At 47.2% G+C, this 13504-nt stretch overlaps 1 protein-coding gene across 2 annotated transcripts in view; it reads right to left on the bottom strand.

Annotated features, from left to right (window-relative positions):
* The window catches only part of DAAM2 (dishevelled associated activator of morphogenesis 2), a 51466-nt gene that overhangs the window by 23485 nt on the left and 14477 nt on the right, over nucleotides 1-13504 (bottom strand). For both annotated transcript variants that reach the window (XM_004379426.2, XM_012556445.1), the window contains exons 7-13: nucleotides 13029-13132; nucleotides 11475-11541; nucleotides 10247-10364; nucleotides 8117-8255; nucleotides 5178-5236; nucleotides 4847-5031; nucleotides 3910-4209 (exon numbers count right to left, since the gene is read on the bottom strand). In XM_004379426.2, the coding sequence (XP_004379483.1) occupies nucleotides 3910-4209; nucleotides 4847-5031; nucleotides 5178-5236; nucleotides 8117-8255; nucleotides 10247-10364; nucleotides 11475-11541; nucleotides 13029-13132 (972 nt within the window). The remainder of the gene's footprint in view (nucleotides 1-3909; nucleotides 4210-4846; nucleotides 5032-5177; nucleotides 5237-8116; nucleotides 8256-10246; nucleotides 10365-11474; nucleotides 11542-13028; nucleotides 13133-13504) is intronic.

Here is a 13504-nt window from a genome sequence, read left to right as displayed (position 1 = left end):
CTTCTTTTCCTCTAGAGGCATGTTTATATGCCAGCGGCATCGTTCTCAAAAGCACATTTCATTCTGTTTCCCTTGTAGAGTATTTCCTTTGGGGTCAGAGTGGCTAGGGTGAACCCCCTGCCCCACCACTCTGTGGGACTGTGGGCAAATGGAGTCTCACTACGCTTGTCCCATTTCACATAAAAGAAACTGAGGTTCAGTGATGTTTATCTCTATGAGTTGATTAAGTGGGATAACACATTAAGGCACCACTAATACTAGTACCACTAATAATAATGAACTTAATGTTAAGACTTTCCATATGTCAGTTGGAGCCCTGGTGTTGCAGTGGTTAAGTGCTCAGCTGTCCCTATTCCAAGTACGTACAGGTATTAGGTCAATGAAACCCCATGACAATCCTATGAGATGAAAATTATTATTATCCTCATTTTACAGATCAGGAACTTGAAGCTCAAACGATTAAATAACCTGCCCTTGGTCACACATTAAAAATTTAACCAGTACCCAGTTGCCATCGAGTCAGTTCCGACTCATGGCAGCCCACTTGTTTCAGAGTAGAACTGTGTTCCATGGGGTTTTCAATGGCTGATTTTTCAGAAGTAGATCACCAAGCCTGTCTTCTGAGGTGCCTCTGGGTAGACTTGAACTTCCAGATCTTTTGGTTAGCAGTCAAGTGCACTAACCATTTGCACCACTCAGGGACTCTGTTAAAAGTTTGTTGCTGTTGTTAGGTGCTGTCGAGTAAGTTCCAACTCATAGTGACACCATGTAAAACAGAAGGAAACGCTGCCCGGTCCTGTACCATCCTCTCAATCGTTGTTATGTTTGAGCTCATTGTTGTAGCCACTGTGTCCATCTTGTGGAGGGTCTTCCTGTTTTTCGCTGACCCTCCACTTTACCAAGCATGATGTCCACCAGGGACTGGTCCCTCCTGATAACATGCGCAAAGTACTTGAGACGAAGTCTCGCCATCCTCCCTTCTAAGGAGCACCCTGGCTGTACTTCTTCAGAGACAGATTTGATCGTTCTTCTGGAAGTCCATGGTATATTCAGTATTCTTCGCCAACACCACAATTGAAAGGCATCAATTCTTCTTTGGTATTCCTTATTTATTGTCCAGCTTTCGCATGCATACGCGGTTAAATGTTTAGGGTTGGGATAATAGGTTCTCAAATACTACTTGATGCTCCCTACCCCCGCCCTTCACTCCTGTGGAGAAATGCCTACAGCCCATCCAAAAGCTCCCCATTGCCTATTCTATCAAACCTACACATTTCAGTTTAGCAATGAAGCTCCAGCTTACTCTGGGGCCCTGGGGAATTTATATCAGTTTTATTATTAGTGTGCCCCCAGAGAATATCCCATTAAACACAAACCTCCATATGATGAAAACACTGCAAAAATCTTAGTTGCTTTGTCTCCCTTCCCTAATTGTTGGTGTGCCCAGTCAACTTTTCATGCAGTTGAAAACAAAGCGATATTGTATCTGATCATGAATAATGAACATTTCCACATAGCCCATGGACTTTGCTTCTGCAGAGCTGTTTTGCCCGCTCCTATGCAGTGGGCCTTTTTGGTCTTCCACAGGGCATCGCTGTGTAGTATAGGTGTTGCAGACTTTAACAATCTTGCTTCCAAATGCTGCTAACAGGTGGCTTTACAATGCTAATAACACAAATTGGAGATGTTATCAGAGGCCCAGGAGACTATGAATGAGCTGGATTTAAGCCCTGTCTCTCCACCTAGATTACCAATCAGAGGCAGAGGGAATCTTAGAGATCATATCACAGACCAGAGGAGCAAACTGAGATAGAGACAAGATAAGAGATTTCTACAGGCCACACAGCTGGTTAGGCCTAGTTAGGGCTTTGGTTAGTGGTTAGAGCCTCTCCTTCAACCCATCCCCAGGGTCTCTAGGTGTTTCCTTGAAAACATTTCCTAATTTGTCAGATCCTGATGTAGTGCGAGCAGTTAAGTGCTTGGCTGTTAAGTGAAAGGTTGGCTATTGAAGTCCACCCAGAGGTGCCTTGGAAGGAAGAGCTGGCAATCTACTTCTGAAAAACCAGCCATTAAAAACCTTATGGAGCACACACATGGTGTCAGGGATGACCTGACCTAACTGATGTGTGTTTTGGTTAACCTCTTGTAGGGTAATGTTGTGTCTTACCTTTTATTATTATCCATTATGTCCCCCAGCAAGGTCTTTACATAAAGCTGACCTCAGACTAGCTGGTCTGCTGTTGGGAGAAGGTGACTGACCACCTACTTCACTTAACAATCTCCAGTCTCCTCCTACTAAGTCTCCATTTGAGCTCACATTTCAGCTCAAAGAGAACGATACAGTCAGGAATTCCACAAGACTAAGTCCAACGGGCCCATGTAACAAGGTCATGGTGGATTCATTAGTCCCAGCTCCAAACTGATGTCTGCAGGACTGGTGTTGCAGTGTGGGTGTGGGTCAAGCTAACTGCAGCCAGTTGCCACTGTATTTGGCCAGGCATGTGTTTACCTCAGGGTCAAAGCCACTGGTCCTCTTAACAAAACAAAACAAAAAACATCAAAACCAGTTGCCATCGAGTCAACTCTGACTCATGACGACCCCATGTGTGTCAGAGTAGAATTGCACTCCATAGAGTTTTCAATGGCTGTGACCTTTTAGGGAGCCCTGGTGGCACAGTGGTTAAGAGCTACAACTGCTAACCAAAAGGTTGGCAGTTGGAATCCACCAGCCGCTCCTTGGAAACCTTATGGGGCAGTTCTACTCTGTCCTATAAAATTGCTATGAGTTGGAATCAACTTGACAGCAATGAGTTTGGTTTGGTTTTGGTGACCGTTTGGAAGTTAGCACCTCTGGGTGGACGTGAGCTGCCAACCTTTCAGTTAGTAGATGAGCACTTAACCATTTGCGCCACCCAGGGAACTCCTGGTCCTCTTAATACCCAAACCCAAACCCACTACTGTCAAGTCAATTCCAACTCATAGCAACCCTACACTACAGAGTAGAACTTCCGCTCAGGGTTTCCAGGGCTATAAATCTTTACAGAAGCAGACTGCCACATCTTTCTCCCGTGGAGCAGCAGGTAGTTTCAAACCACCGACCTTTCAGTTAGCAGCCAAGTGCTTTAACCACTGTACCACCAGGGCTCCCTCAGTCCTTTTAAATAGGACTTGCCAATTTACAGAACTAGAGGTAGGGGTTAGCTGAGGTTAGAATTGGCCTTCAATTACTGGGGTCTAATGAGACTCAGGGCATCTTTACTTTTATGCTCATGAGAGTCTGGGAGAGGAATCAGCTCCCACACTTGGATGTGGGAATGGTGATTATTATTGGATAAAACTCATGAGGGTCTCTCACTGCTGATCTAAGAAATGTGGCCAGTGCTGTGCATCTTCCGCTGGGGAGGATGTCTAAGAGTGACTTGGTTGCATCTTGACACCAAACTCTTCATTGCAAGGACTCCAGGGCCTCAGCACCCTGGCCTTGTTACTCCCTGACATGGCTTCATTGATTTTTACCATCTCTAGAACTCGGTCCAAGCTCTACTACATTTTCCACTCTCTTCCCCAACTTCACCTTGACCTTGAATTTTCAGAGTTGGTTGCTTGGCCCATCCCTCACTCCACTAACCCTCAGCACACACAAATCACAAATTCCATTTGTAGGTGGCTTTGCTACTGTAATAATTACCAGGTGCCAAGCATTTTCTCCCAGTGTAGATGTTACCCCTAGTGAAGATGGAGCTGCCTAGCATCAGCAACCCCATCTGCTATAGCCACTGTGTCCACCCTTACCCTCCACCAAAGAAGGAACCTAGTATGGTGATCTGTAAACAATGGTCCATCAATCCAGGGGCTGATGGCTACTGGCTGTAGGAGAATGGACCCACTGACCCCATCCTAGTTACTCACCTCATTCAGCTTGACCCAGTTGAAGGATTTCAGTGGGTGGGAAGGCTGGGGAACATGTTTCTTCCTGAGTGGGGCATCACTGCTAGGGAAGGGGTCCGGTGGATGGGGCAGGCCCATGCTGAAGCAAGGTGGGGCGCCTGGGGGAGTGGGAGGCCCACCAGGTAGAAGGGGTGGTGGTGGTGGTGGGGGGCAGCAGGCAAAAGGTAGAGGGGGTGGGGGTGGAGGCAGGTCATTGGTTATCATCAAGGAAGACAAGGCAAGTGGGCCCCCAGGGGGAGGCGGAGAGGATACAGGGCCTGTCTGTGGGGAGACAGAAAAATCAGAAGACAAAGCCATCAGTAATGATGCCATTCAGATCCCTTGCCACTATTCCTTACTCTCAATTTCCATGTATACTACCCCCCAAATCCTGCTATCACCTCCCACACACATTTAGTCCCCCTGCTTTCTCTCTCTGCATCCCAAGCACCCAACACACACACACACAGACACAACCACAGACGGACAGGCATACATTCAAACACACACACAGACACTGGACAATTAGTCATAGTCATCACAATGTACCAGCAGGGTCGATACATACAGTTGTGTAGGTTGCTGACTGCATGATGGCATCCAGCTGACAGGGTGAGGGGGAGCCAAAATCCTACCTGCACTCTGCTTTGCAAGGTATGCTTCCTGGGACAGTGTCACCCAGAGAAGGAGCATTACTTTTTCTAATTAACACAAACGTGCCATCTAGACTACTGGGGGACACGGTCAGCCCTTACAGCCTCAGGGGTCTGGGTCCCCTCTATCCTGGCCTGAAGTCTCCCTCTCTCTTCTACCTCACTCTAGGATCCTTGACCCCTCCCCACACCTGCTTTGCCCAACTCTGCGTGGAAGCTCAGGGTCTCAGTTCAACTATGTGAAAGGGAAAAGGGTGCCCGCGTACTGAGATTTCACTGAGTTGGGCTACCAGCTCTGCCACTTGTCCCCGAGCCTGGCGTAGCTCCTGGGACTCTCGGGCCAGCTTGTCCTTCATCTTGTTCAGTGTTCGCATCATCTCTTCCTTCTCCAACGTCTTTGTCTCGCATTCCCTCTCCTTCCTCTCCAGCCGGCTCGCTAGCTCCGTGTGTTCTGGGGTGGGGGTGGGACAGGAGAGGAAATGGGAAGAGAGAGCATGAGTATGTGTGTGTATTCATCTCCATGGGAGGATATGGGGTCCTAGGCTGGGCAGGCCGGGGGTGGTAGAGCATGCAGGAGGTTTAGGCAGAACCCCTCACCTTTCCGGAACTTCTCAGCCTGTTCTCGCCACTGTTTCACTTCATTCTCATTGATGAGCCTGGGGACAGAGGGGAGGAGGCAGTATGACTGTTGACCATCTGCTCAGTTTCCGAGCAGACATGTCATCTCCCCACTCTGGTACCCTGATTACCAATCTTTCCTGCCACAGCTGGAGGCTAGGATTTTAACTCCCCAGATGGCTCTCCGGGTCTCCACCCCTGCCCAGTCCTCATAATGTGTCTCTCTTTGGACTATGAGAGCTGAAAGAACCCTCAGATTCCTGGTTCCAACCCCTTTGTGATACAGTTGAGGCTCAGAGACCAGAGACAGGAATAATAGCTAATTAATTGTAGAACTAGGACTAAATCTCAGGCTTCCCTTAGTTGTATAATGACTTGTACCCCTTTGTAAAAATAGGTTTTTGCAGCTGAGAGAGAAAAACATTGGCCCTACGGTGGTCCAGATTTCCAGGTCCAGCAAAGACCAATCTGTAAGAGCAAAAGAAATTGCCCCGCATCCCATAACACAGGATGTTGAGGGTAAAGAAGGGACATATCTGAAACATTCATGTAAACTCTTGCAACAGGGTGTTAAAATTAAGCTTTCATCTCCATACCAAGGTATAAAAGAGAGGGGAAATCCCAAAGTGAGATCCCAATGATGATTTCTTTGTAAATCTGAAATGTGAAGAGTCAGATCCATGACTCTTGGCTTCTCAACCTAATCAAGGTTCTAAAGAAGGGGCAGAGTATGGAGAGGGAGGAGTATTTTGTGAAGAGTATTCTTTGGAGAGAGCCACTGTCAACCTCCCCGGGGGTTTGGGGGGCTACCACCGCCCTAATGAAGGGGCTTCTTTGGGCCACCCAGAGAGTTTTGACTCATATGCCCCAACATTGGGAGGGAGGCATGGTGGACTGGGATCTGACTTGGGGCCAGGTAAATCCAGAAGGCGAAGGACTGATCAGGAGAGCACTGCTATGCTGGGCTCTGCTAGCACTCCCAGAGGCTGTTAGAGCAAGAGATGGCATGAGGGTTTCCCACAGGCCAGATGGAAGCCTTGTGGAGGAATTGGGCTAAAGCTATTTTAAGTCCTGCCCAAGAGGTCCACCTGGAAGAAAACTGGGACTATAAACACTGTAAGTCTGTGTGCACTGGATCGTCAGTGAGCCAGGGGCTGACAGAAGGGATGGAAGCAGCCAGTCAGCTGGGGAAAAAAACAAAACAGCTGGCATGACCAGTGACCTGAGTTTTGCAAAGAGACACACACAAAGGAAGAATGCAATCACGTGTCTTCACCCATGTGCCAAGAGAATGCGAAGCCTGCTTGCTAAGTCCCCAGATCAAGTAAAATTTTTTCCCTTTCCTTCCTGCCCCCATGCTGCCTCTGGAGAAACTGGTTAGCTAGTGAGAAGGGGAGTGGTAAAAGGGGTTAGAGGAGGGACTGAGCAGAGAAAAGAAACCATCCATTACACACACGCACACATACCTTCCCACTGTAGCCTCCCAGTCCCAGCTGGGGGAGGAGAGAAATTTAAGGCTAAATCAAGTCTAGAATGTTGATTCACATCTGGGATTAGTCCTTCTCAGATTTGAGACTATGTTGACAGCTTAGAGTGACCTAAGACTTCTATTACCCAGAAAGGACCAAATATGTCATTGGGCCTGAGAAGTTTTCATCCTTTGGCCGAGGAAAATTCTCCCCACTAAATAGTGTAAGGAATTATAGGAAACAAAAATGAAACCACGTTTTGATTACTTTACTGGTTGCACTTGGTCAACATACTAGTTAGGACTTTAACTAGATCAACAGCCAATTGTCTGTGCTAATGAAAACAGTTCAGAAGTTGTTTCTTCCTTGGCTTTGGAATGCAAAATAATGAATCATTTAGAGCCAATTTACCTCCTTAAGGGTAGTTGGCTCAGACTCATACTGAAAGTTAAATGAAGGCTTAAAATTAAAAATCAGTGTGTTAATGTAAGGCCTTATTATAAATTGATGTGCTTTTAAATGTTTTTTTCTGTGTTTCCCTAAACCCAGAGTTAGAAAAACATGATAAGTCAGAAGGCCTTAGGCTCTGACATGCCTTGTCCTCATGTTCAGTGGTTGGCAAATTTTCTGTAAAGGATCAGAGAGTAAATATTTTAGGTTTTGCAGACCACATACAGTCTCTGAGGCATTTTCTTGTTGTTCATTTGTTTGTAACAATACTTTAAGAACGTAAAAGCTCTTCTTAGCTCTGGAGCTATACAAAAACCAGCTGGTGGATCAGATTTAGCCCACTGACCATAGTTTTCTGACCCTTGCTGACCCTTGCTTTATGTTAACGCATTTAAATCCCCTCTGTAGCCAATCCATGCAGTAGGTTATTGAGAGTTAGTTACACACCCTATAAACCTGTGCTGTCCAGTGTGGTATCCATTAGTCACAGGCCCTGTGGCTATTTAGATTTAAATTGATTAAAATTAGAAATTCAGTTCCTCATTCAAATTAGCCACATGACAAATGCTCCATAACCACATGTGGCTAGTGGCTACCACATTGGATACCACAGATAAGAAGCATATCTATTATCTCAAAGAGTTCTGTTGGACAGCGCTGCTCAGAATCCGTTTGTGAGTGTCTGGTTTGAGAGAGGTGTCCCTGGGTGGAACAAATGATTAATGTGCTTAGCTGTTAAATGAAAGGTTGGAGATTTGCTTCCACCCAGAGATACCTAAAAAGAAACGCCTGGTGACTAGTTCTGAAAAACTAGTCACCCAGACTCTTATGGAGCAAAGTCCTACTCTGACACATGTGGAGTTACCATGAGTTGAATCGACTCTAGAGCAATGAGTCTGATTTGAGAGAGAGAGAGCTGAGGTTTCATGGGTGAGACCCAGTGTGGGAGAGAGTTGGGGAAGGAGGAGGAGGACAGGGTGCAGGCTGATCACTGCTCACATGTTGACAATGTTCTTGACGTTGAAGTTCTCCAGTGGCGCCAGGTCAGGGTCCACGCCCCTCTCATCCTGGAGGACAATCTGCTGGAGGATGCGGTCCAGGAGCTGCCACTGCTGGAAGTAGCCGCCATTCCGCTTATCTGAGGGGTGACAGGCATTATCTTCTTACTGGGGCCCTTTAGATCCCCAGAGCCCCCTGGAGCCCTGTCCCAGAGTCACTGCCTGGGCCCAGACTGGTGAAGTAATCCCTTCCCCATCTTTGGCAACCTCCCAGTCTGATGGGAGAGACAGTACAGTTACAGCTGATGAAGATTCACAAATCCAGTCATGTCTTGATTATCTGCAACTGATCTTCTATGTATGTGTCAACCCTTCTGACATATTTCTCTATTCTCAGGAATCCTTCCTGGCTGTCTTTCCTCCCTGTTTGGACTCTGGACATCCTATGTCCTGGGAATGCAAATTGCTTTTTACATTAACTAAAAAAAAATAAAATAAAATTAAAAAAGCACTGTTAGGAAAGTAAATCTGCTCTAAAATATTACATGCTGAATAATGAAGTCTCTAGGGAAATTTTTAAAAAGGTTAGGATTATCTATGCTACTGCTCTACAGAGGAAGATGAATGGGAAATAATTGCAGGTGTGCTCTGAGAGGGAGTCAGAATGGGTTAGAGAAATGATTCGTGGAATCCAGGAATCTGGATTCTGGTGGAGGTGACCTTGAACTATGAGGGCAAAGGCATCACATGATGTGCTTGATCTCACAGCGACCTAGTCTATCTCCCTCTAATGACAGTCTGGATGACAGACACAAGTCTCCTCTTTTGGTTCTGTATCCCAATAGCTTTGTCTCTACTGGTCAGCAAGGGAGGTCAACCATGAGGATTTTTACATCAAAGTCAAAACATAATGCCTTCTTGGTGGAAGGTCATGTCCACAAAGCACCACTTGGGGGCAAAACAGAGGGACCTCTTCACATTGCCCCATGGAACACCAGGCATGGGAACCCCTGGGAGCAGAAGTCATGTTTCCCAGAGTCTTCCCATGTCTCCCATGAAGACCTTCTGGGCTGAGTTTTGGAGAACTGATAGCTTCCTGGTCCACACTGCAGTGTCTAGCTTCCTTTCCACCACTCCACCCAACACAAGCCTTGCAAGGTGACACATTTTTCCATTTGCCTCTCACCCAGGAAAACTGGGTAAACATGTTTCATCAAAAGCCCTGACCGCAAAGAAATGAAAACCTCCTTCATTTATAAAGAATAGTCTCAGCTCCAGGTTCAGTCACTGTAAAATGGAATAATAATACACACCCCTTAGGCCATTTTGAGGTTTAGAGATGATGTGGTAAAGGACCTTGCATCATGCCTGGCCCAGAGTTGGCACTCAATAAATTGTGGTTATTGTCACCATCACCATGATTACCAACACCACCATCATCATCACTAAAGAGACTCTTTCTAGGTTGACCATTACAGTGGACCATACTAATTTTCAAAATATTGTGTTTTGTGAACAGCTTTAATACCAAATGGTGCAGTTATAGCTTATTTCAAATTGTATTTTCAGGTGGCTATTAGTAGTTATAAGTAATTCATTCAATCACTAGGTATATCTGGGTCTTAAGATCTTATCCACCTGGTCCTGTAGTCACTGATGTTTGGTATTTGTAGAGAGAGGCAGTGATAAAGGAGATATGATCGGCAGTCAGCAAGGACCAGACGGAGGAGTAGATAAAACACTTAAAAAGGCATGCTCATTCCACATCTGTGTCACTCCCCCAGGCACAAAACTTCTTTTTGGAAGTCCCCAAGAGGACTGATCACTCCCTTGTCGTGAGCTGACAGCTGGAACAGTTTGATTCTGAAAATGCAAAGATCAACCTACTGCTCATTGTCCTGGGATGTTGGCGTTGCTGGGGCCAAGTCCCAGCTCCTCCCCTGGGTGACAGTAGAAGCTGCTCTATTTTGCTAACCTCAAGAAGAGAGGGAAACGCTGGGACCTGAGTCCTGTGGTCTGGCCTCCCAATGGGGGCTCACCCACCCAGTGGGCTCTGCAGCCTTGTCTCAGCCTGCCCAGAGAGCCAGGGCTCATGGGTCTGGCTAAGAAGTGGCAAGTGCAGGGGACTCACAGGGCATTTGCAGGCAGTGGTGCAGGACAGAGAGCAGGCAGGGGTAGGCCTCGGTGTATTTCAGCTTCTTGTGGATCAGCTCAAACATCTGGGATGCACTCTTGGTGTCAATGTGGACCTGGGGAAACACAGGGGAGGCAGTTAACAGGGAGCAGGGAAGGGAGAGGAGGAAGAGAACCAGGGAGAGAAGGTCCCATTCGCATCCACTGAGCCCATCTCCCAGGAGAGCTTTCCTTCCCCTGCCTCTGTCCAGCTTAAAGAGAGAGAATGAGAAAAGAAGGAAGGCAGTGTGTTAATCATATAGACCAGGGTTCCCTAATCTTGGCACTACCAGCATCTGTGACTGGATAAGTCTTTGTTGTAGGGCTGTGCTGGGGATTGCAGAATGTTCAGCAGCACCTACTCTGGCCTCTACTCACTAGATGCCAGTAGCACCCTCCCAAGCTATGACAGCCAAAAATGCTCCAAACATTGAGAGATGGCCCTGGGGTGGGGGGAGGGGAGGGAATTGCCCCTGACTGATAACTACTGATCCAATCTAAGGGAAGGAAGCAGGGGCATAGATGGCTCAAAGTAGCAAGCGGCACAGGTGAAAAGGGCACTTTATCTGAGGCCCAGAAACGTGGGTTCATATCCTGTTGTCTACTTGTGTGACAACAGACAAGCTGCTTAACCTCTCTGACCTCAGTTTCTTCATCTGTAAATCCAGGGCTTTTGTGATACAATGGGTAGTGCCTTGCGACTATGAAGCACTAGCCGAAAGCAGATTTTTATTTGGATAGGGATTTTATAATGTAATTTTTAGGCAGCAGAGTTGTGTGTTTTCATGGCTAAAATGAAAATATGGTTTGGTTTGCTAAGCATGATGTATGTGGTTAGTGATGGGGAGAGTTGACTCAGAGAATTATACTTGATTAGTCACAAATGCCTCTCCTGGGCTGATCCCATAGGGAGACTAATCAAGTATAAGCACTAGTTCCCTTTCTCTTGGGGGCTGCAGTCTCCTTTCCTTGAAGGCAGATGCTGAGAGCACAGAAGCCCATCAGGTGAGGCCCTCCAGGTAACGTCTGCCCACCAGAGCCAGCATACTGCCAGAGCTCCAGAAACAAGACCCGGCCATGGAGGGGCACCCACCAGGGAACCCACCAACACTGGGCCCACCGCAGCACAGGATCTGGAGAAGTGACTGTGGGCTCATCAGGAAACCCTTCCCCCCAAGGTTCCTCACCATGTCAAACCTTCTGGCTAGCTCCAGATCATCCTCATTCCGGACCATCTCGAAGAAGTCTAAATGTCTACATAGGAAAGGGGAAATAGAGAGAGTAGACATTACAGCCAGCATATCCCCAGTGGAGGATTACAGCCCCATGAGCCCCCATCGAATATATCTGAATGCTTCATTCAGGGAGGGGACCTCTTCTTCTCGAACCTGATCTTGCCCAGAGGGGCATCCCACATAGGCTGGAAATGGACTTAGAGATGAGCATTCAGTTATTCTTGGAGAGGGGCCATGACCATGGAAATGAGTGAAGAAGGACTATAGGACCAAAAGGAAGAAAAGCCAGTGGGGCTGGATAACGCATACAGCATTACCCTACCCTATCCCCTCCAAGGCAAACCCAGAAAGAAACCACCTGCCTGTAGGCCAACATTCTTTTCCTTTATAGAACCCCATGCCCCTCCTTCAGAGAGGCCAACCTGGGGTCCCTTCACCTTAGATCAGAGTTTCTCAACCTCAGCACTACTGACATTTTGGGCGGAATAATTCTTGGTTGTGTGGGGCTGTCCTGTTTCTTGTAGGATGTTTATCAGCACCCCTGGTCTCAACCCACTAGATGTCAATAACAGCCCCACCACCACCGAGTTGTGACAACCAAAAATATCTCCAGTCAAATATCCCCTGGAGGTTAAAATTATCCCCAGTCGAGAACCATTAACCAACATCTATCTTCCCCAGTGTCTTTCCCCCCTCCACCCACCAACTTAACCCCAAACGGATCCGTCCTCTGTCCCTTAAGACCCAATGTGATAAAATTGCCTGTCCTAATGGGAAAGGAGCCGTGGTGGTGCAGTGGTTAAGTGCTCAGCTGCTAAACAAAAGGTCAGTGGTTTGAACCCACCAGCCCCTCCGTAGGAGAAAGATCTGGCAGTCTGCTTCCATAAAGATTTACAGCCTTGGAAACCCTATGGGGCAGTTCTACTCTGTCCTATAGGGTTGCTATAAATTAGAATCAACTCAGCGGCAACGAGTTTGGTTTTTTGGTACTAATGGGATTGAAACAGAGGGGGCTCACTGGTAACACATAGGAATTTAATTGTGCCCTTTAATCAACAAGAACCTTTATAGCTTGGGTGGGTCATTTCTTTGTTGAGCAGGAGTACAATGCAGGATGTTTAGCATTCCTGGCTCCCAATGACAAATACCAGAAGTGCCCCCCACCAGCCATTTTGAAAACCAATGAACACTCCCACATATTTTCGAGTGCCCCCTAGGGAGCAGTACTTCTGTGGTTGAGTACTATTGGGTTCATCTGTTTATAAGATCAGAGATGAGACAAGCAGGTTGGCAAAGAGGACAGTCAGGGACATAGACAAGAGGTGGGACAAGGTGGTGGGAGAGCTGTCCACCTTCCCACACACACACAGAGCTGATTGTGAATCTGTGCTGGGTTATGGCGGGTGGGCTCCAGTAGGAATAGCAGCCTTAAACAAAGGTCCTGACCGTCCCAAACTGAGGCAGTGTCCACAGATTTGCAGTGGGGACAGGTGGCTTGAGGCTTACTTGTCCAGGATGGCATTCTCGTGTTGCCGGAGTTTGTCAATCACAGGCTGTATCCCCAGCATCAGGAACTCATACCGTAGATGTAGGCGGAACTCCAGATTATCCTGGGGGTCACCAAGGGAAGACCAGACTCACTGGCGGGTTCAAGGCCCCGATTCTCAATTGTCCCACCCCAGCCATTGTCCCACCACATCTCCTGCAGCAAACTTACCTGGAGCTGTTTCAAGTCCCAGCACTCCAAGAAAGGCAAGAGGAGACATCCTTTGACCTTGTTATTTCTCTAAAGCAGGCCCACTACCCAGCTCCTTTAAGGCTCCTGCCTCGTCTCCTTCAAGTTCCTTATCAGTTTTCTCTTAGCCTTCAGCATCAAAGAGCAGTGGTTTATAGTGATAGAGCACAAGATTTGGAATCAGGCAGATCTTGGTTCAAATCCCTGCTCTGCTACTTAATAGCTTTGTGATCTGGGGAAAACTTTA

This window comes from Trichechus manatus, unplaced genomic scaffold (assembly GCF_000243295.1).
Source record: "Trichechus manatus latirostris isolate Lorelei unplaced genomic scaffold, TriManLat1.0 scaffold00065, whole genome shotgun sequence".
Classification (NCBI taxonomy): domain Eukaryota; kingdom Metazoa; phylum Chordata; class Mammalia; order Sirenia; family Trichechidae; genus Trichechus; species Trichechus manatus.
This window is presented reverse-complemented; position numbering and strand designations above follow the sequence as displayed.